The 20,920-nt window shown below is 54.8% G+C and overlaps 2 protein-coding genes across 2 annotated transcripts in view; both read right to left on the reverse strand.

The window, feature by feature from the left end:
- MUC17 (mucin 17, cell surface associated) overlaps positions 1–12,398 on the reverse strand; it is a 33,855-nt gene extending 21,457 nt beyond the window's left edge. The window contains 8 exon segments of the mRNA XM_088017072.1: positions 167–241; positions 2,273–2,338; positions 2,666–2,716; positions 3,020–3,118; positions 4,109–4,174; positions 5,208–5,368; positions 6,270–6,371; positions 12,338–12,398. Coding sequence (XP_087873198.1) covers positions 167–241; positions 2,273–2,338; positions 2,666–2,716; positions 3,020–3,118; positions 4,109–4,174; positions 5,208–5,368; positions 6,270–6,371; positions 12,338–12,398 — 681 coding nt within the window.
- A 981-nt stretch (positions 12,399–13,379) lies between these two features.
- LOC114214299 (mucin-12-like) lies at positions 13,380–20,267 on the reverse strand. The gene is made up of 8 exons (XM_088017073.1): positions 20,244–20,267; positions 17,969–18,218; positions 17,564–17,638; positions 17,310–17,472; positions 16,236–16,397; positions 15,667–15,743; positions 13,904–13,992; positions 13,380–13,717 (listed from the first exon to the last, which is right to left on the reverse strand). The coding sequence occupies exons 1-8, from the start codon at positions 20,265–20,267 to the stop codon at positions 13,676–13,678; spliced, it is 882 nt and encodes a 293-aa protein (XP_087873199.1). The 3' UTR covers positions 13,380–13,675.
- Positions 20,268–20,920: the final 653 nt, after the last annotated feature.

Consider the following 20,920-nt stretch of genomic DNA (forward strand, 5'->3'; position numbering starts at 1 on the left):
GAGAGGAAGACACTGGGGAGGACTGTTCCGAGAGGCTGGTCACGGCCGAGGTTGGAGAGGAAGACACTGGGGAGGACTGTTCCGAGAGGCTGGTCACGGCCGAGGTTGGAGAGGAAGACACTGGGGAGGACTGTTCCGAGAGGCTGGTCACGGCCGAGGTTGGAGAGGAAGACACTGGGGAGGACTGTTCCGAGAGGCTGGTCACGGCCGAGGTTGGAGAGGAAGACACTGGGGAGGACTGTTCCGAGAGGCTGGTCACGGCCGAGGTTGGAGAGGAAGACACTGGGGAGGACTGTTCCGAGAGGCTGGTCACGGCCGAGGTTGGAGAGGAAGACACTGGGGAGGACTGTTCCGAGAGGCTGGTCACGGCCGAGGTTGGAGAGGAAGACACTGGGGAGGACTGTTCCGAGAGGCTGGTCACGGCCGAGGTTGGAGAGGAAGACACTGGGGAGGACTGTTCCGAGAGGCTGGTCACGGCCGAGGTTGGAGAAGAAGACACTGGGGAGGACTTTTCCGAGAGGCTGGTCACGGCCGAGGTTGGAGAAGAAGACACTGGGGAGGACTTTTCCGAGAGGCTGGTCACGGCCGAGGTTGGAGAAGAAGACACTGGGGAGGACTGTTCCGAGAGGCTGGTCACGGCCGAGGTTGGAGAGGAAGACACTGGGGAGGACTGTTCCGAGAGGCTGGTCGCGGCCGAGGTTGGAGAGGAAGACACTGGGGAGGACTGTTCCGAGAGGCTGGTCGCGGCCGAGGTTGGAGAGGAAGACACTGGGGAGGACTGTTCCGAGAGGCTGGTCGCGGCCGAGGTTGGAGAGGAAGACACTGGGGAGGACTGTTCCGAGAGGCTGGTCACGGCCGAGGTTGGAGAGGAAGACACTGGGGAGGACTGTTCCGAGAGGCTGGTCACGGCCGAGGTTGGAGAGGAAGACACTGGGGAGGACTGTTCCGAGAGGCTGGTCACGGCCGAGGTTGGAGAGGAAGACACTGGGGAGGACTGTTCCGAGAGGCTGGTCACGGCCGAGGTTGGAGAGGAAGACACTGGGGAGGACTGTTCCGAGAGGCTGGTCACGGCCGAGGTTGGAGAGGAAGACACTGGGGAGGACTGTTCCGAGAGGCTGGTCACGGCCGAGGTTGGAGAGGAAGACACTGGGGAGGACTGTTCCGAGAGGCTGGTCACGGCCGAGGTTGGAGAGGAAGACACTGGGGAGGACTGTTCCGAGAGGCTGGTCACGGCCGAGGTTGGAGAGGAAGACACTGGGGAGGACTGTTCCGAGAGGCTGGTCACGGCCGAGGTTGGAGAGGAAGACACTGGGGAGGACTGTTCCGAGAGGCTGGTCACGGCCGAGGTTGGAGAGGAAGACACTGGGGAGGACTGTTCCGAGAGGCTGGTCACGGCCGAGGTTGGAGAGGAAGACACTGGGGAGGACTGTTCCGAGAGGCTGGTCACGGCCGAGGTTGGAGAGGAAGACACTGGGGAGGACTGTTCCGAGAGGCTGGTCACGGCCGAGGTTGGAGAGGAAGACACTGGGGAGGACTGTTCCGAGAGGCTGGTCACGGCCGAGGTTGGAGAGGAAGACACTGGGGAGGACTGTTCCGAGAGGCTGGTCACGGCCGAGGTTGGAGAGGAAGACACTGGGGAGGACTGTTCCGAGAGGCTGGTGACGGCCGAGGTTGGAGAGGAAGACACTGGGGAGGACTGTTCCGAGAGGCTGGTCGCGGCCGAGGTTGGAGAGGAAGACACTGGGGAGGACTGTTCCGAGAGGCTGGTCACGGCCGAGGTTGGAGAGGAAGACACTGGGGAGGACTGTTCCGAGAGGCTGGTCACGGCCGAGGTTGGAGAGGAAGACACTGGGGAGGACTGTTCCGAGAGGCTGGTCGCGGCCGAGGTTGGAGAGGAAGACACTGGGGAGGACTGTTCCGAGAGGCTGGTCGCGGCCGAGGTTGGAGAGGAAGACACTGGGGAGGACTGTTCCGAGAGGCTGGTCGCGGCCGAGGTTGGAGAGGAAGACACTGGGGAGGACTGTTCCGAGAGGCTGGTCGCGGCCGAGGTTGGAGAGGAAGACACTGGGGAGGACTGTTCCGAGAGGCTGGTCGCGGCCGAGGTTGGAGAGGAAGACACTGGGGAGGACTGTTCCGAGAGGCTGGTCGCGGCCGAGGTTGGAGAGGAAGACACTGGGGAGGACTGTTCCGAGAGGCTGGTCGCGGCCGAGGTTGGAGAGGAAGACACTGGGGAGGACTGTTCCGAGAGGCTGGTCGCGGCCGAGGTTGGAGAGGAAGACACTGGGGAGGACTGTTCCGAGAGGCTGGTCGCGGCCGAGGTTGGAGAGGAAGACACTGGGGAGGACTGTTCCGAGAGGCTGGTCACGGCCGAGGTTGGAGAGGAAGACACTGGGGAGGACTGTTCCGAGAGGCTGGTCACGGCCGAGGTTGGAGAGGAAGACACTGGGGAGGACTGTTCCGAGAGGCTGGTCACGGCCGAGGTTGGAGAGGAAGACACTGGGGAGGACTGTTCCGAGAGGCTGGTCACGGCCGAGGTTGGAGAGGAAGACACTGGGGAGGACTGTTCCGAGAGGCTGGTCACGGCCGAGGTTGGAGAGGAAGACACTGGGGAGGACTGTTCCGAGAGGCTGGTCACGGCCGAGGTTGGAGAGGAAGACACTGGGGAGGACTGTTCCGAGAGGCTGGTCGCGGCCGAGGTTGGAGAGGAAGACACTGGGGAGGACTGTTCCGAGAGGCTGGTCGCGGCCGAGGTTGGAGAGGAAGACACTGGGGAGGACTGTTCCGAGAGGCTGGTCACGGCCGAGGTTGGAGAGGAAGACACTGGGGAGGACTGTTCCGAGAGGCTGGTCACGGCCGAGGTTGGAGAGGAAGACACTGGGGAGGACTGTTCCGAGAGGCTGGTCGCGGCCGAGGTTGGAGAGGAAGACACTGGGGAGGACTGTTCCGAGAGGCTGGTCGCGGCCGAGGTTGGAGAGGAAGACACTGGGGAGGACTGTTCCGAGAGGCTGGTCGCGGCCGAGGTTGGAGAGGAAGACACTGGGGAGGACTGTTCCGAGAGGCTGGTCGCGGCCGAGGTTGGAGAGGAAGACACTGGGGAGGACTGTTCCGAGAGGCTGGTCGCGGCCGAGGTTGGAGAGGAAGACACTGGGGAGGACTGTTCCGAGAGGCTGGTCGCGGCCGAGGTTGGAGAGGAAGACACTGGGGAGGACTGTTCCGAGAGGCTGGTCACGGCCGAGGTTGGAGAGGAAGACACTGGGGAGGACTGTTCCGAGAGGCTGGTCGCGGCCGAGGTTGGAGAGGAAGACACTGGGGAGGACTGTTCCGAGAGGCTGGTCGCGGCCGAGGTTGGAGAGGAAGACACTGGGGAGGACTGTTCCGAGAGGCTGGTCGCGGCCGAGGTTGGAGAGGAAGACACTGGGGAGGACTGTTCCGAGAGGCTGGTCGCGGCCGAGGTTGGAGAGGAAGACACTGGGGAGGACTGTTCCGAGAGGCTGGTCACGGCCGAGGTTGGAGAGGAAGACACTGGGGAGGACTGTTCCGAGAGGCTGGTCACGGCCGAGGTTGGAGAGGAAGACACTGGGGAGGACTGTTCCGAGAGGCTGGTCACGGCCGAGGTTGGAGAGGAAGACACTGGGGAGGACTGTTCCGAGAGGCTGGTCACGGCCGAGGTTGGAGAGGAAGACACTGGGGAGGACTGTTCCGAGAGGCTGGTCACGGCCGAGGTTGGAGAGGAAGACACTGGGGAGGACTGTTCCGAGAGGCTGGTCACGGCCGAGGTTGGAGAGGAAGACACTGGGGAGGACTGTTCCGAGAGGCTGGTCACGGCCGAGGTTGGAGAGGAAGACACTGGGGAGGACTGTTCCGAGAGGCTGGTCACGGCCGAGGTTGGAGAGGAAGACACTGGGGAGGACTGTTCCGAGAGGCTGGTCACGGCCGAGGTTGGAGAGGAAGACACTGGGGAGGACTGTTCCGAGAGGCTGGTCACGGCCGAGGTTGGAGAGGAAGACCCTGGGGAGGACTGTTCCGAGAGGCTGGTCACAGCCGAGGTTGGAGAGGAAGACACTGGGGAGGACTGTTCCGAGAGGCTGGTCACGGCCGAGGTTGGAGAGGAAGACACTGGGGAGGACTGTTCCGAGAGGCTGGTCACGGCCGAGGTTGGAGAGGAAGACACTGGGGAGGACTGTTCCGAGAGGCTGGTCACGGCCGAGGTTGGAGAGGAAGACACTGGGGAGGACTGTTCCGAGAGGCTGGTCACGGCCGAGGTTGGAGAGGAAGACACTGGGGAGGACTGTTCCGAGAGGCTGGTCACGGCCGAGGTTGGAGAGGAAGACACTGGGGAGGACTGTTCCGAGAGGCTGGTCACGGCCGAGGTTGGAGAGGAAGACACTGGGGAGGACTGTTCCGAGAGGCTGGTCACGGCCGAGGTTGGAGAGGAAGACACTGGGGAGGACTGTTCCGAGAGGCTGGTCACGGCCGAGGTTGGAGAGGAAGACACTGGGGAGGACTGTTCCGAGAGGCTGGTCACGGCCGAGGTTGGAGAGGAAGACACTGGGGAGGACTGTTCCGAGAGGCTGGTCACGGCCGAGTTTGGAGAGGAAGACACTGGGGAGGACTGTTCCGAGAGGCTGGTCACGGCCGAGGTTGGAGAGGAAGACACTGGGGAGGACTGTTCCGAGAGGCTGGTCACGGCCGAGGTTGGAGAGGAAGACACTGGGGAGGACTGTTCCGAGAGGCTGGTCACGGCCGAGGTTGGAGAGGAAGACACTGGGGAGGACTGTTCCGAGAGGCTGGTCACGGCCGAGGTTGGAGAGGAAGACACTGGGGAGGACTGTTCCGAGAGGCTGGTCACGGCCGAGGTTGGAGAGGAAGACACTGGGGAGGACTGTTCCGAGAGGCTGGTGACGGCCGAGGTTGGAGAGGAAGACACTGGGGAGGACTGTTCCGAGAGGCTGGTCGCGGCCGAGGTTGGAGAGGAAGACACTGGGGAGGACTGTTCCGAGAGGCTGGTCACGGCCGAGGTTGGAGAGGAAGACACTGGGGAGGACTGTTCCGAGAGGCCGGTCACGGCCGAGGTTGGAGAGGAAGACACTGGGGAGGACTGTTCCGAGAGGCCGGTCACGGCCGAGGTTGGAGAGGAAGACACTGGGGAGGACTGTTCCGAGAGGCTGGTCACGGCCGAGGTTGGAGAGGAAGACACTGGGGCGGACTGTCTCGAAGGGCTTCTCACAGGCGAGTTTGGAGAAGAAGACACTAGGGAGGACTGTGCCAAGGAACTGGTGCTGGCCGAGGTTGAAAAGTCCAAAGGCAGTGGGAAGGACTGTGCCAAAGGGCTTGCCACGGCTGAGCTTGGAGAAGACCCTGTGGATTTCTGTTTCAAGGTACGGGTGTTGTCCGCAGTTTGAGAAGTATAGTTCCATGTGAAGTGCATTGCTGAGTGTCTGGACCTCGAGTGCTCTCGGATTCCACTGTCAGCAGATGTTTCAGATCTGTCATTCTCTTTAGAGTTATCCCCCATAGTGAGTTTATAAGTGGAAATCACTGCAGATTCTCTAGTTTTTCGCAATCTTGTTACAGTTTTGTTCCTCTTAGTTGAATAGCGTTGTTCCTCTCCAAGTCCTATACAAGTGTTCAAATTTTTCAGTTTGGTCAGTGCTTTTTAAAATTTTCTAGAACTTATAGGAATTCACAGGGGTCTGTGTCAGAAATAGCTACTTTAGGGGCACCTGGGGTCTTCAGTCCATTAACCATCTGATTCCTGGTTTTGGCTCAGGCTATGATCTTAGGTCATGTGATTGAGCCCAGCATTGGGTTCCACACTCAGGAGAGAGTCTGCTTGAGATTCTCTCTTTCTCTCCTGTCTTTCCCTGCCCCCGGCTCATGTGCATGTCTCTCTGTCTCTCTCTCTAAAATAGATTGATAAATAAGGGGCAAAAAAGGAAAGAAATTGCTACTTTAAATGGGCTCTTTCTTCTTAGTGTTATCAGAATAAAACTGTTGTCAGAATCCATTGTCTGAATCAACGAGATATTTGTTGCAGGTATATTCTGGTCTCTCTTGCCATCTCCTCTAGGCTGTTTGAATTGGGCTGAACCTGAATCCCTTTCTGTAGACTCTGGCTGGTTCCCATCTACCTTAAGAATCTTTATAAGGCACTAGAAGCCATGTGGTTGTGGAATGTAAAATTTGGGGTTTGTGGACCTATGAGGCTTGTTCCAGTCGTTTTGCATGAAGGTGCTCCCTCCCAGACCTCCAGGGATGCTGTGCCTCACCTGTATCATAGATGTCTTGTATCCGCTTGCACTGAGGGTCCTGGGGGTTCTCCTGTGACACACACCCTCCTCCATCCCATACAGCCCTGTCCCTTTGGAGATCTGAAAGAGAGAAAGGGAAGTTAGTCTCCTGGAGCTATAACTTTCTTTCCCCTTTGGGAGTCCTTCATTCTCTCAAAACCTCTCTGTTTCCCTACACCCCCAGCCCCACCTCCTCTGGAAAGGGCCACCTTGCTTGTTTCAGGATCTAGAAATCAAGCATCAGGACCTAGCTCACACAGAGGTGAGGTGAGAAGGCCGGGGTTTGGGGGATGAGGTCTTGAAGATTTTGAGACGTTGGGACAACATCAAGTTGTACATCAGTAGGAAAGGGAGCTCCTGCCTACTTCGGGAATCAGATTTCAAGAAAGTAAGTATTCACATGTCACTAAGTCCTTCCAATGGAACGTGAGCACAAGTGAGCATGCCACTTCCAGGCCAGCCCAGAAACTTCCCGTGGTGGTCCTCATTGCTCTGCCAACTGGAGGCAGATGGAAAGGAGGCCCAAGAGAATAGTGAAGCCTCAGGAAGAAGGAACCTAGGTCCCTGAATCACCACATGAAGGAAAGCTACCTGCCAACCAGGAACGTCTGCCTCGTATTATTACATGAGCAAGAAAAAAAATCTTCTTTTGTGGTTGAGCAATTATACACTTGGGGCATATTTGTTATAGCAGATACAAAAATATCCTAACTAATGGGGGAAAGAGCTTCATTTAAGCTCTTGGAACAGATACATTTACTCTAATTATCTTTAAGAAATTTAAACCCACTTTAAGAAATTTAAACCCTTCGTATTACATAATCTCTTCGCACTTGGGATTTAAGATATTTGTAATGTTCAAGAGAATTTGGCCTAATGTGCAAACCTTGTAGTTTCAATTTATAATATGTAACTAAACGATTGATTTAGACTTGTCATTTTACCTTGAAACCTTGCTAAGGTTGTAAACAGTATGAGACCATTTAAGAGAACTTAAGATCCACCACTTGGGTACTTCCAATGTATTAGACTTGAAGGTTTGGGGGAAGTTTTAAAAAATTTATATTTACTGTATTAGATTTATGGAGTCTCTTGAATACTTGGAAAGGTTTTGTTATTAATCAAACCACTGAAGTCTTTCAATAGGAAATGTAATGTATTAATTTTATAAATATAACTTGAAATGTTGAAAGTGATTTAATTGGCCGTGTATGTATAATAGATTACACACTAGTCAAAGGCCCCTATCAAAGCATTATACTTCTGCTTCTGGCCAAGATGGAGTGTCAGGGATCAGAATTCACCCTCCCACCTGAAACCACACCCAGCCCCCAGATAACCACATCACCATACAAAAGATATGAAATGATGATTGTCAATACACTGGATGTCAGGCAACAGAGGACTATGGTTCCTGAGAGACAAACAAGGAAACAAACAAGGTGAGCCCTGTGATGATCCTAGCTTACTGATGTGAGAGGGCTTCCAGGCAGAGTGCCTGGAGGGAGAACGTAACTGGAGCCCAGCAGATCTCCTGGGTTGAGGAGATGCACGTCATGGTCTTGAGAGACCAAGGCAGCTAGAGTTCACAGGACAGAATTACTGGGGAGGCGGACTTGCACAGAGGGGCCCCTGGATATCCGCCACGCAATCTACTGATCAGAGCATGCTATGAAACAGCTCCCCAAGATCCGAGAAGTGCCACTGGAAAAGATTGGAAGGAAGGAGACCTGGCTCTCGTGTAGGGATGGGAGCAGCGCTGTTCCCACCAGCCAAAATGGAAAAACCTGAAATTCTCAGGGCATGGGACGGAGAACTCAGGAAGATCTTGCTTCAGTCCTAGGAAATACAGCCCTCCACACCGTGTGTGTCTCTTGCTCTGCCCCCCCAACCCCCAAAGGCAAGCTGATTTCCATTTTGACTTGACATCTTCAGGTGATATTAAGTGGACGTCCCAGACTCTGTCCAAAACTCTCCTGAGTTCTTTGCTAGACCCCTCGGAGCAAGCAGCCTTCTACCGATTGCTGAAGCCTAGCCCCTTGGAAGGCACTCTGCTTCTCTTTCCCGCTCGCCTCCCACATCTGCGCCATCAGCCAGGCCTGCTGGTATCCCGGACGTATCCACTTCCTGCCGTGGCTCCCGAAACCACCGGGTCAGCGCTGCTGTGGACTCTCACCCAACCTCCTGCCCCATCTCCCCACTTCCCACCCGGACCTCCAAGCCAAGCAATCCTACACACTGCAGCTAGAGGGATCCCTTCATAACACATGTGTGGGGTTACCTCTGTGCTTTAACCACCCGCCCCGGGGCCCCTGGGAGGGGTTGGATTGTGTCCCCCTCCCCAGATTCGTATGGTAAAGTCCTAACCCCTAGGACCACAGAACATGACATCCAGAAGTAGGGTTGTTGCAGATGTAATTACATAAGATGAGGTCACCACTGGAGTAGAGTGGGCCCTGATCCAAAACAACCGGTGTCCTTACAAGAAGGGAAATTTGGACGCAGGAACATGCGCACACAGAGAACCCTGGGGAAAGATGAAGGCACAGATGATGTGCTTGCAAGGCAAGGAATGCCAAGCTTGGCAGCAGCTACCAGATGCCAGGGGAGAGGCCTGGACAGATCCTTCCTTCCCCACCACCTGCTGACACCTTGGTTTTGGACTTCTGTCATCCAGAACCGTGAGACAAGATTTTTCCTATTGTTCTAAGCCACTCGGGTTGTGCTAATTTATTATGGTGGTCCAGGGAGTGAGACTCTTTCCAGTCTCTTGTAGTTGCAGCAATGGGTTCAAGGGGAGAGAAGTCTGTGGTGACCCCCAGGAAGGCTCCTCAGAGGAGGTAGACCTTGTTGACGGAGGCGGGGGGGAAGCTAGCCTCTAGAGTGTATGTTCCTTAGACTCCCTCAGGAGGCTGACATTAGGATGGTGATGAGGACATGGGTGGGTGAAGGCACTCAGGATGGGGAGTGAGAGAGAGGGCAGAGGGAGATGACTGAGCACTCAAGCCTGACACATTTGTGCTGGGTGTGGGAGGTGAGATGCACTTGCCACAGCTGGACAGGACCAAACTGGGCCCAGGATGTTGTGTTTCACTGATAAGCAATATAATCAGGGTGTATTGGAAGGAGGGGCCGTGGCCATGGGAGGGTGTGCCTGCCAGGAAGAGCCAGGTGAAGGCCACCAGGCTCTTCCTCGCGGCCCACGCCCCACTCAGGCATCCCCAGCCCAGTAGCCTGAGAAGGGATGTGGCTCTGGGTCCCCAGAGAGGACACATGGGAGAGTCAGATGCCAAAGCTCTACAGACCAGCTAACGCCCGACGCAGAAAGGGGACCACAGAATCCTAGAAAGCGGGAGCAAAGAGGCTCCATTTCACTGAGGGGGCGACCGAGGCTAGAGATGCAATGAGCCATCGCGTGCAGAATGTGGGAGAGGCCAGGAGGGGGCGGGGGGAGGAACGAGAGGGAGCTGGAAACATCTTCCCCAACCAAGGCACATCACGGTGCCTAAAATGACATTATTAGAGGTAAGTCACTAAGAATCTGGACAGTGTAGACAGTGCCTGGGAAGAGGGTGTCACTCTTTTTTTTTTTATTCAATTAGCCAACATATAACACAGCATTAGTTTTTGATGTTGTGTTCATTAGTTGTGTATAACAACCAGTGCTCAACTGGGTATTTACCCCAAAGATACAAATGTAGGGACCCGAAGGGGTACGTGCACCCCAATGTTTATAGCAGCAATGTCCACAATAGCCAAACTGTGGAAAGAGCCAAGATGTCCATCGACAGATGAATGGATAAAGAAGATGTGGTATATATACACAATGGAATATTATGCAGCCATCAAAAGGAATGAGATCTTGCCATTTGCAACGACGTGGATGGAACTGGAGGGTGTTATGCTGAGTGAAATAAGTCAATCAGAGAAAGACATGTATCATATGACCTCACTGATATGAGGAATTCTGAATCTCAGGAACAAACTGAGGGTTGCTGGAGTGGTCGGGGGGGGTGGGAGGGATGGGGTGGCTGGGTGATGGACATTGGGGAAGATATGTGCTACGGTGAGCGCTGTGAATTGTGTAAGACTGTTGAATCACAGATCTGTACTTCTGAAACAAATAACGCAACATATTTTAAGAAAAAAGAAAAAGAAGAAGATAGCAGGAGAGGAAGAATGAAGGGGAGTAATTCAGAGGGGGAGACGAACCAGGAGAGATGATGGACTCTGAAAAACAAACTGAGGGTTCTGGAGGGGAGGAGCGTGGGGGGATGGGTTAGCCTGGTGGTGGGTATTGAGGAGGGCACATTCTGCATGGAGCACTGGGTGTTATGAACAAACAATGAATCATGGAGCACTACACCAAAACAAATTATGTAATATATGGTGATTAACATAATAAAAAAATTAAAAAAAAAACAACCAGTGCTCATCACATCACGTGCCTTCCTTAATGCCCATCACCCGGTTACCCCATCCGCCCACCCCCCTCCCTTCCGCAAACCTCAGTTTGTTTCCCAGAGTCAAGAGTCTGTCATGGTTTGTCTCCTTCTCGGATTTCTTCCTATTCAATTTTCCCTTTCTTCCCCTATGATCCTCTGCACTATTTCTTATATTCCACATACGAGTGAGATCATACGATAATTGCCTTTCTCTGATTGACTCATTTCACTTAGCATAATACCCTCCAGTTCCATCCAGGTCGAAGTAAATGGTAGGTATTCATTCTTCTGAGGGTGTCATTCTTATTACTAATAAGGTGACAGCTCCGGGTGCTGTCACATTGGGAGTCTGTGCCAAGTCATAGTAAGGTTCAGGTCAGTGAACCAGCCCTTTAGACCAAGCCAAGCACTGCCCCACCCTGCCCCAGACTGCCGCCCCCCCTTCCTCCTCTCATCCTCTTCATTTGCCCCATCAGCCATCAGGCTGGTCCCTAGAGAAGGCCCTACCTTTTGTGGGTGGGTTTGGGCCAAAGAGGCCACAGGCTCCAGGATTATGCTCACAGGTACTTTCTCCCCCGCTCCCACCCCATTCCCTCTTCGGAGAAGGGTGGCCCAAGGTCTGGGGCCAGGGCACCAGGAGCCCCCCTACTGCTCCTGGTGTAGTGAGCTCAGGGCAAGACAAAGCCCAGGACATGGCAACTTGAATGCCATCTACATGCTCAGCATCAGCCACCCCCCCCCACTTTTGCCTCCAAGTCCCCTTCCCACCCCAGCCAGGCCATCCCAGGAGGACGTCTCAGGGAGGGAGAACCTGAGGCTGGCAGTTTGGTTCCTGGCTTTTCCCTTCCCTCTCTCTCTGGGGACAGGCGAGTGGCAGAGGGAACTCCTGAAGGGTCTGATCAGTACCCCCTGTCATCCTCTGCCAACCTGAGCCCAGTCCCCTTGGCCAAGGAACCCCTAGTGGGCCCAACCCATGTCCTTTAAGGGAAGACACTGAGGTCTGAGATGAACTGAGTTGCCCCCTGGCACAGAGCTGTTTCACCGCAGGATTAGAATCTGGGGCTCCCAAAGCCCCATCTTGTGCCCATCTGGCTACAGCAGTGGCCCCTTTCCTGGTACTGGGATGCCTGACAGCCCATGGGACATCCTCGGGGCACAAGGCAGGGGTGGGGTGATGCAGAAATGGCCAGGATGAGAGTGAGAGCAGAGACTTCAAGCATTTGTCCCGTCATGAAAAGAAGGCCTGGACATTTGGTGGGAGGTGACCAGGCGGTTGGGGGGCATATCCAAGGGGTAAGGACAGATCCTAACATCAGCCGAGCATCTATCTGCCATATGCCAGGGGCCGTGCGGGGAGTATTGCATCGAATCCTCCGGCCCTGGCAAGCCTCACCTCTTGTCTCCTTTTAGGGAGGAAGCAGGCTCAGAGAGACTAACCTGGATGCACCCCAAAACCACATGTAGCCGGGAAGGGAAGGAGAAGGTGAGGGGCACGAGGCTGAGCTCCAGGCAAAAGATACCCCCACCTGTGCCCCCCAGGAAGCAGCCTTCCCTTGGGCCTGGGCAGACCCAGGAGAGGAGGCAAGGCCAGGGTTCACTCACCGTGCGCAGCAGCCACAGGGCGGGACAGGAGCTGAAGGACAAGGGGCAGCAGGCAGAGCATCCTGGTCACCAGTCTCAACATCAGAGCTCAGAGGACAGTGCACCTGCTGTTCACTCTCGCCAGAATGAGCAAAATGAATGTCAGCCAAGGAACCCCAGTAATAAATGGGCCCCAGAGCCCTTTGATCCCTGAGACTCTGGAGAACCGGGGCCAGCCCACCTGAGTCAGTGAATGAGCTTCTCTCATGCTGCGGGAGGGGAGGGTGTGGATTTTATTTCGGGCCAAAGGGCAGAGGGAGGGGAGCTCTTCCCTCTCCAGGCAGTACACAACAAGCACGCGGGCCATCAGCATTTTCACCCCAATAGAGGGGCAGGCACAGGGGCCTGAGCAGCCTGGGAGAACGGAGAAGACCCCTGGAGGGACTCAGAGGGTGGAGGAGAAGCAGCTGGGCCTGAACCCCAGAGGAGAAGGGCGCCTGTTGTTCAATTCCAGCCTCCGGTAAGGACACTCCCCTCCCTTTGTGTCAAGCTCTCTTTACTGGCCCTGTGTGTACCCCACCAGGATTCAAATCATGGCCACACCTGGGCCAGTGCCCAGCTCTGGGGTGGCTGCTTTCTTGGATCTATGGGCCCAGAGATCTATCTCTGAGTTCACAGGTGGGCACAAGCTTCCATGGCCATCCGGAGGCACCTTGCCCCCGCCCAAGGTCAGCAAAGCTGAGGGCTCACTCCTTAGCCTTCTCTGGGCCCCCACTCCTCACTCCCTGGGTCTGAGGCCCCCAAGGTCTGATCCCAGGCTCATCTTCCACGGTGACCTCAGGCAGAGGTGGGCCTGATCCTGCCCCAGCCTGGAGCAGAAGAAGGGGGTCCATGTTCCTTGCTCGACATGCAGTCACAGGAAGGGACTGAGAGTGGCGAGTGTCCCATGTCCAGATTTGGCATCTAATCCTGGGAGGAGTGCTCTCCCCAAGAAGGGCTCCCTGGAGCCCCAGGTGGGGAGCCAGGCCCCCGCAGGGAGAGAAAAAGAAACCACTCACAGCTCTGTACTTTAAACCTTGCTCTTTTATTGGGAGGCAAATTCCAGAGTGGTGAGTCAATGGAGCAAAGATGTTGGGGTGTCTGGGCAGCCCTGGGGCCCCTGGATAGAGGGCGATGGAGGAGAGGCGAGTGCACAGCAGGGGCCCGGCCAAGCCCACCAGCCTGAGCAGGACCACCTTGGGCTCTGACGTCTGTTTCCTTTTGACCAATGGGGGAGGTGGGGGAGTAGCACTGTGGTGGGCTCTCTGTCTGCTGCTGTCTTGTCCAAATCTGGATGAGGGGCAGAAGCCCCTGCCTCGCTTACTGAGCAGTTGTCACCACCATTGGCCTCTGGATGTGGAGCTGGGGGGGGGGGGCGCGGAGAGAGGAGGTGAGGCCAACGGGGGCCCTTCAGCAATGGCCATATCCCATGGAAGTTAGCTGTCTCCAGACCAAGGGTGCCCACCCTCCCCAGGTAGCCCCAGGGTGGTGGGTGGCATGGCTGGGGGGAAGGGAACAGCTCCTAGCCGGGGAGGGGCTCCCAGTCACCTCTGTGGTAGGGTCAACATTCTCTAGGGAGGGCCGAAACTGGCTGTAGATGTTTTTAAGGCTGAATGCATTCTCCTTCAGATTCTCACCTGCAGAAAGAGGGGCCAGGCTGAGTGAGCCTGGGGGAGGCTGGAGAGACACAGACGGGGGCCTTTTCCAGTAAGAGGGACAGGTTTGAAGAGTCAGTCCCATATTTTCCCGAAAGCATCTCCCACCGCCCATCCATCCTCCCACCGCTGCAGCTAGTCTATGAGGTCGCTCCGGAGCGTGCCCGGGGAACTGGCCCGGTGTGACGAGAGGACAGGAGCGAACCACAGCCCCTTGCGTGCCTCGGGGTCAAAAGTCATGGCCGTGGGCAGGCTTGGGGGTGACCTGGGCGAGGGTGGAACAGGAGGAAGGCACTGCTCAGGGGTCACCAGCACACACTCCCTCCAGCAGCGGGAACCGCGGCAAGCAGAAACTATACCCAGAATCTTCTCTTGTAGCTGGCGTGTTTTCAGCAGCCATTTTCCGAGTCCTGCACCTGCCTCCCTCCTCAGCCTCCATGACCGTTTCTTCTCTGCTTCCTCCAGGGTTGTCCCAGGGACTCTGCCCTTCATCCTGCTCTCTCCCCTGCCTGCATGCTCCCAGCTGCCCACTGGCCAACACCCCTCCCCGTACTCAGCTGTGTCCCCCACTGCTGCCTCTGCCCCCTCCAGGTAGTGCCCCCCCACATCCGGACCTTCTCCCTTCCCCAGCCTGTGAGGGACAAGCCCTGCCCAGCTCCCTGGGGTCTGTCCACTCCTCCCATCCTCACTACCCCTACTCAGCCTCATCCTCCTTCCCCTGCATGACTGCAGAGGCTTCTCCTTGGTCTCCCCACTTGAGGTCCCCCTCAAGTCCACCTGAGTGAGCTGCTCAAAATGCATGTCTGGCCTCCCTCTCTTAAAGCCCCTCCGGTGGGTCCCCCTCCCCATCACAGCCCACAGAGACCTCCATGACCTCACTGGGACCTGTGTTTCTGGGAGCAGGAAGCACACGGCTTACTCACCAGCTCGCAGCACTGCCCCAGCCTGCAGACAGGCTCAGGTGATGTCCCCCTCTGCAGGCTTTTCTGATCCCAGCCCACCCTGGCTGGTTCGGGCATCCTTCTATGCCCCTGGAGCCCAGGGCATGGTTCTGTCCTCCCGCTAACGGTGTGTGCATCTGATGCTCTCACAGGGGCCGCTCTCTGGGGGCAGGATCCGGCTCTCAGCCATGCCTGTAGCCCCTCCATGGTGTTTGCCAGGAGGAACTGGTAAGGCAGAACCTGCCCCAGCGCAGGGATGGTGGGGGACAGAGATCGTTCATCTCCGTTCAGTGAGAGATCAGAGCAGATGTGACATGGAGGTTTTCCACGCCAGCTGGGAATCAGAAGAGCCCGAACACACGGGAGGCTCTAAGGAGGGGGAGTATTTGAACCAGATCTTGGAAACAGAGCAGGATTGGGACAGGCAGAGCCCCCAGCAAGGGGAAACTTCCAGACAGTGGTACAGTCTGGCATGGAAGAGGGAAACGGTGAGTGTGGGCCACATGCAGACGGGAGTGATAGAGAGGAGCTGAGAAAAGACGAGGCTTGGCAGGGGCTGCGTGGGGGCTCGGGGTCAGGAGGCCACAGAGAAGCCGGCAGAGCCTGGCATCCACAGCACACACAAAGCCAGCTAGCACCCACGGCCACACTGAGTCTGGCCATAGCATTTTCTCGGCCTTTCTTGACCCATCAGCTTGCTCCCAGTGAGAAGTACCTCCCCAGATGCCTATGTTCTGGAAGCTGCCAGGAACATCTTCTCTGTGCCACTCTTGAGACAAGCTGTATTCTTCCCTGCCAATAGAAACGCCATTAACAGTTGGGGGCAGGGAGGTGGAGGAGGGGGCCTAGAGGGCCCTAACCCTTGGCTTCTGGAAAGGGCTGTCACGGCCAAGCCCTGAGTCAGGGAAGGGCCTCTCCCCAGGGCAGTAGCAGAAAATAAAACAACATCACTGTGACCTGCCTGCCCTTCCCTCAGTGGCCCTCCTTCCCTTATCTATGAGATGGGAGCATTGGACCAGGCCCAGAGCAACTCCCTCTGACAGTCCAAGGTGCTACTTAACACCAAGTAATGTCTTTACAGAATCCAATTTCAGGACCCAAGTTTTTGGATGCATTTCTCTGCCAAACAGATCAGATCAGATCAGCAGGCTGCCTTTTGCTGTTACCCAGAGCTGAGAGGGGCTGGGTTGCCATCAGGCCTCCGAATGCTGAGCTAGAAGGAGCAGAGCCTTGGGATGTTCCAGCTGTGGTCCCCCATCTCTGGGCCCAGCCCCAGAAGCTCACCTGTGCAGTTTTCTCTGGGATCGGCAGAGGAAGACGGTGAGGACCACCACCGTGACCACCAGCACTGCTCCCACAGCTCCCACACTTCCGTACACCAGGCTCTTGCTGGTGCTCAAGGCACAAGTCTCTCCCCAGTACCAGTGCGTGTCCGAGGTCGGGCATCTGGGGACACAGGCAAGATCAGCCAATCCACTAGCATCCCTCACACCCACTCTCCCAAAAGGAAAAATAGATGAATGCCAAAGCACAGGAAACTGGCTCTCCCTCCAAGGGGGCAGGCACTGGTTCGGAGGGACCCAGGTTAGGAGGCTCCCTAGCACTTAAGGGGCAGTGAGGGGGTGGGGGGTCCCCTACTACAGAGCAGGCTTCAGAATCTGAGTGTTGGATGCCTCATCCCAGACACTTGATGTCCACCCATCTAATCTCTAGCTGGCACCCTGACTGGCCTGTTACCAATTTTATATTTTATGCTTTAATTTGTGCTCTCCCGAACTTAGTGCCCCAGCTGTAGCGAGAGGAGATAATGGCATTGTGGCTAGGATAGTGATAGGAAAAGGAAAGATAGAGATAGAGATCTATAGATATAGATTTGGAAATTGGTAACTGGAACTTTTTTTTTTAAAGATTTTATTTATTTATTTGAGAGAGAGAGAATGAGAGATAGCACAAGAAGGAAGAGGGTCCGAGGGAGAAGCAGACCCCCCGCCGAGCAGGGAGCCCGATGTGGGACTCGATCCCGGGACTCCAGGAGCATGACCTGAGCCGAAGGCAGTCGCTTCACCCACTGAGCCACCCAGGCGCCCGGTAACTGGAACTTTTTTGGGAAGGGGCTCGCTCAAGTCTTAGGATGCCCACGTCTGTAAACTGCACCCCCTCCTCCCTCTGATGGGGGTGAGGGGTGAAGGGACACCCAGGTAGAACAAAGAGGGATGATGGGAGAGAGGAGGCACCTTGTAAGCTCTGCCTGACCCCCTCTGCCTCCCCCTCCTCACCCCTGCTCCATGACTGTGGTGGAGCGTGCAGTCCTACCACCAGAGAGAGTGGGCACTGGCCTTAGGGGGGCTGGACACTCACAGGCAGCGGGGACCTCTTCGTTGCAGCTGACATTCACCCTCATGACAGTTCAGTTGCAACTTTGTCCCCGAGGTGCACTTGGTCACACAGGCCAGCTTCCCATCCAGTTCATCCACATAGTAGAACTGGGCATAGTCCTTCGCGGCCTTCTGAGCGCATTGCTCTGGGGGTGAAGGGTGGGCAGCAAGCATTAGCCTGGTTAAAGTGCCCCCAACCCCCACGTTTACTGTCCACCACCCTGTGGAGCTGCTTACCCTGCAGGTCAAAGCCCAGCTTCACAGTCTTGCTCACAATAGTGGCTTCCTCATCGTAACACAGAGGTGAGGAGGCTGCTAAGCATGGTGGAAAAGAACAAGACATAAACACTGCCCTCTGCTCTACTAGGGTCTTGGCCCATCCCTAGGTGTGGCTGGGCCTGTAAGCAGGCTCAGATGGGGACATTAGGGCTGGGGACAACCTGAGCCCGAGACCGGGAAAAGCTGCTCAGGGCACTGGAGAGTCTGGGGAAGGCACCCAGGTCTGGCTTCAGGATCCCTATAGGGAGGCCTCTGGAGTTCCAGAAAAGAGGAGAGATGTAGGGTGGGGAGAGGCTGAGATCACCCTATGGGACCCCTCCCATCCTTTCCCCACCTCCATCAAGGGGTTTTGTGTGGGCCTACCTCTGCACACTTCAGAATCACCAGATAGCCTTTTGGTCTCATTCATAATCCTGACCTTTATGATTTTAGCGAGGTTTTCAAACAGTTTCTGGTAATCTGAAGTGTAGTTTGCCTCCATAACGACATCATGTTCCACCACAACACTGCCATTCCTAGAACCAGAACTCGGTGATTCATTAGTCACCTTGGGTCTTCCACCCTTCCAGAAAGTGGGGCTCACAAAGCAAGAGGGGTGATGAGAGACAATTAGCTATGTGACACAGAGGCAGGACAGACTAGAGGACTCTTCCCTCCAACAGTTAATATCCTGGAGGGAAGCTGCAGAGTCAAACGATCTAAGATTCCAAAATATCAGTGATCACAATAAATGCCATTGGGTGAAATTCATTCCTAAAAATGGAAGGCTCTTGGTTGAAGATGTGGCAAGATCAAACACTTGGGCACTGTTGGTGGGAATGTCAAATGGTACAACCATTGCGGAAAACAGTAAGGCAGTTCCCTAAAAAATTAAAAACAGAATTACCATATGATCAAAAGAATTGAAAGCAGGGATTTGAAGACATATTGGTACACCCATGTTCACAGCAGCATTATTCACAATAGCTAAAAGGTGGAAGCAAACTAAGTAAGCATCCATTGATGGATGAACAGACAGACAAAATGTGGTATACAGTACAATGCAATGTATTCAATCTTACAAAAGAAGAAAATTTTGACACATACTACAATGTGGATGAAACTTAAGGACATTGTGTTAAGTGAAATAAGCCAGTCACAAGAGGACAAATCCTGTATGAGTATTTACGTGAGTCCTGATATGAAGTGTCTAGAGTCATCCAGTTTATAGAGACAGAACATAGAATGGGGGTTGCCCAAGGTGGTTTGAGGGGGAATTGAGAGTTATTGTTTAAAGGGTACAGAGTTTCAGTTTGGGAAGATGCGAAAGTTCTGGAGATGGACTGTGGTGGTGGTTGCACAACAATGTGAATATACTTAATGTCATTGAACTATACACTTAAAATGATTCATTTGATGGTTAATGGCAAACTTTATGTTATGGGTATTTTACCACAATAAAAAATATTTTAAATTAAAAATTTTAAATGCAGTCTGTTGGATTGTATTTTGAAAACCAAATAAGCATGCTTTTAGAAATGAAGAAACATGAGGTCGCTTTAGAAATACAAGATTCCAACCCAGAAGCTCCTTGTTAGGTGGCCAATTGGGCACTGAGAGATCTTAAGACAAGGTCTGTCACCAGTCACAGCCATTGTGACAGAGAAGTCAGGAACAAGACACAGGAGGACAAAAACTAACAAAACCTTGTGCCAAAATGGAGATGGAAATAAGCGCTGGTACTGGGCAGGGGGTGAGGGGGGGCTAGAGGACGCTGAGGCATGGAACCCCACAGGCCCTTGGCAAGATCTCCCTCTTTCCCTCCTGGGACAAGACACCCTCCAGGCTCCCTTCCCACACTTCTGTCTACGTCTTGCCACTCTGCTTCTCCTCCCTATCCCTTAGATGCTGGTGCTTCCCACGCTTCTTTCCTGGGAAATGTTAGTCCCTGGGCTGTGACCATCCCCAGGCCATCTGGTCTACTCCCAGGGCTTCCAGCAACTTCTATCCAGGGAAACCTTCTTCCAGTGTCTCTGATGCAGATACTTTTTATTACATGTTCCACCACATGCCGCTCCATTACTCAGCCATTCAATGTGGCTGGGCCCTGGGCACTTGAGACTCCACACAGCCCACTTACCATCTTCTTTCCCATCTCCCTCCTTCTTAACCTTCCTCATCTCAACAAAGGGCACTCCACACCCCTAGTGGCCCAGAAATCTGGTGTCATCCCTCCTTCTCTCCAAACACCCATCAAATCCCTATGATCCGTTGGTCTTGCTTCCTAAAGACCTTTCACACTGGACTATTTTTCTTCTGCATTGTCACCTCTCTGGTCCAGGTCACTATAATCTCCATCCCCTGTCCGTGCATTCTCAGTCCTGCAGCCAGACTGAGCTGTCTGTAGTGCAAATCAGATACCTTCCCATGTGGGCCAAAACTACTGATGCTTCAAGATTAAGTAACTTGGTACGGGTCATCTTTCCACCTCCTCTCCCACCATGATTTCAAGCTGTCAACTGCTCTTTATGTTCCTGGAATCTACCCTCCTCTCTCTCACCTTAGGCTCCTCAATTCCCTCCACCTGGCTTGTTCCCCCTCGTGATTCTAGCCTCAGCTTAGCTGTCATTTCTTCCAGAAAGATTTTCCTCCACCTCACCAGCTTGCACTCAACCTCTCCCATTGCACCCTGTGTGTCTCTTACCATTAACTCTAACCATATTGCACAGCCATTTTGCTGTGTTCTGCCATTCTTTGCTCCATGAAAACCAGGACCATTGTGTTCCCTGCACCTACCACAGGGTAGGTAGGCTTTCAGTACAAGCTTGTTGAATGGATGAAGGATAAATGAATGAATAAATGAATGGCTCAGAACCTTCTGGTATTGCCTGTGGGCTGGGCGTCCTTCTGGTCCAGCTAGGTACTGATACTCATTCAAGATGGGAGAAGACAAGCGAGCAGAGAGAGGGGGCTTCCCACAGTCTATAAATCTGACCCCCCCCCCCACATACTCACAACAGTCTCCTAATGATCACGCCTCTGTACTGGGGAAAGTCTTTGCTCATGTAAGCTTTATCCATCTGAAATAAATGAGGTAGCTGAGCTCATACAGGCTTGGAGCATGCAACAGCCCCTGTTCCCTGTCTCAGAGGCAGTTCCAGGGCCCCCTTCCCCCAGGGAACCCATGGAATTAGCTCATAGAAAAGAAGGAAGGAAAAGTATACATATAGGGATGCTCCCCCCCCCCAGGATGTGGGTGAGGTGGTACTCAAGGAAGGGGGCTCTCAGAGGATCCCCCACCCAGGAATTGAGAAGACTGAAGGGATCCATGGGCTG

This window comes from Eumetopias jubatus, unplaced genomic scaffold (assembly GCF_037043125.1).
Source record: "Eumetopias jubatus isolate StellerSeaLion01/CBP00866 unplaced genomic scaffold, mEumJub1_p1.0 scaffold_12, whole genome shotgun sequence".
Lineage (NCBI taxonomy): Eukaryota > Metazoa > Chordata > Mammalia > Carnivora > Otariidae > Eumetopias > Eumetopias jubatus.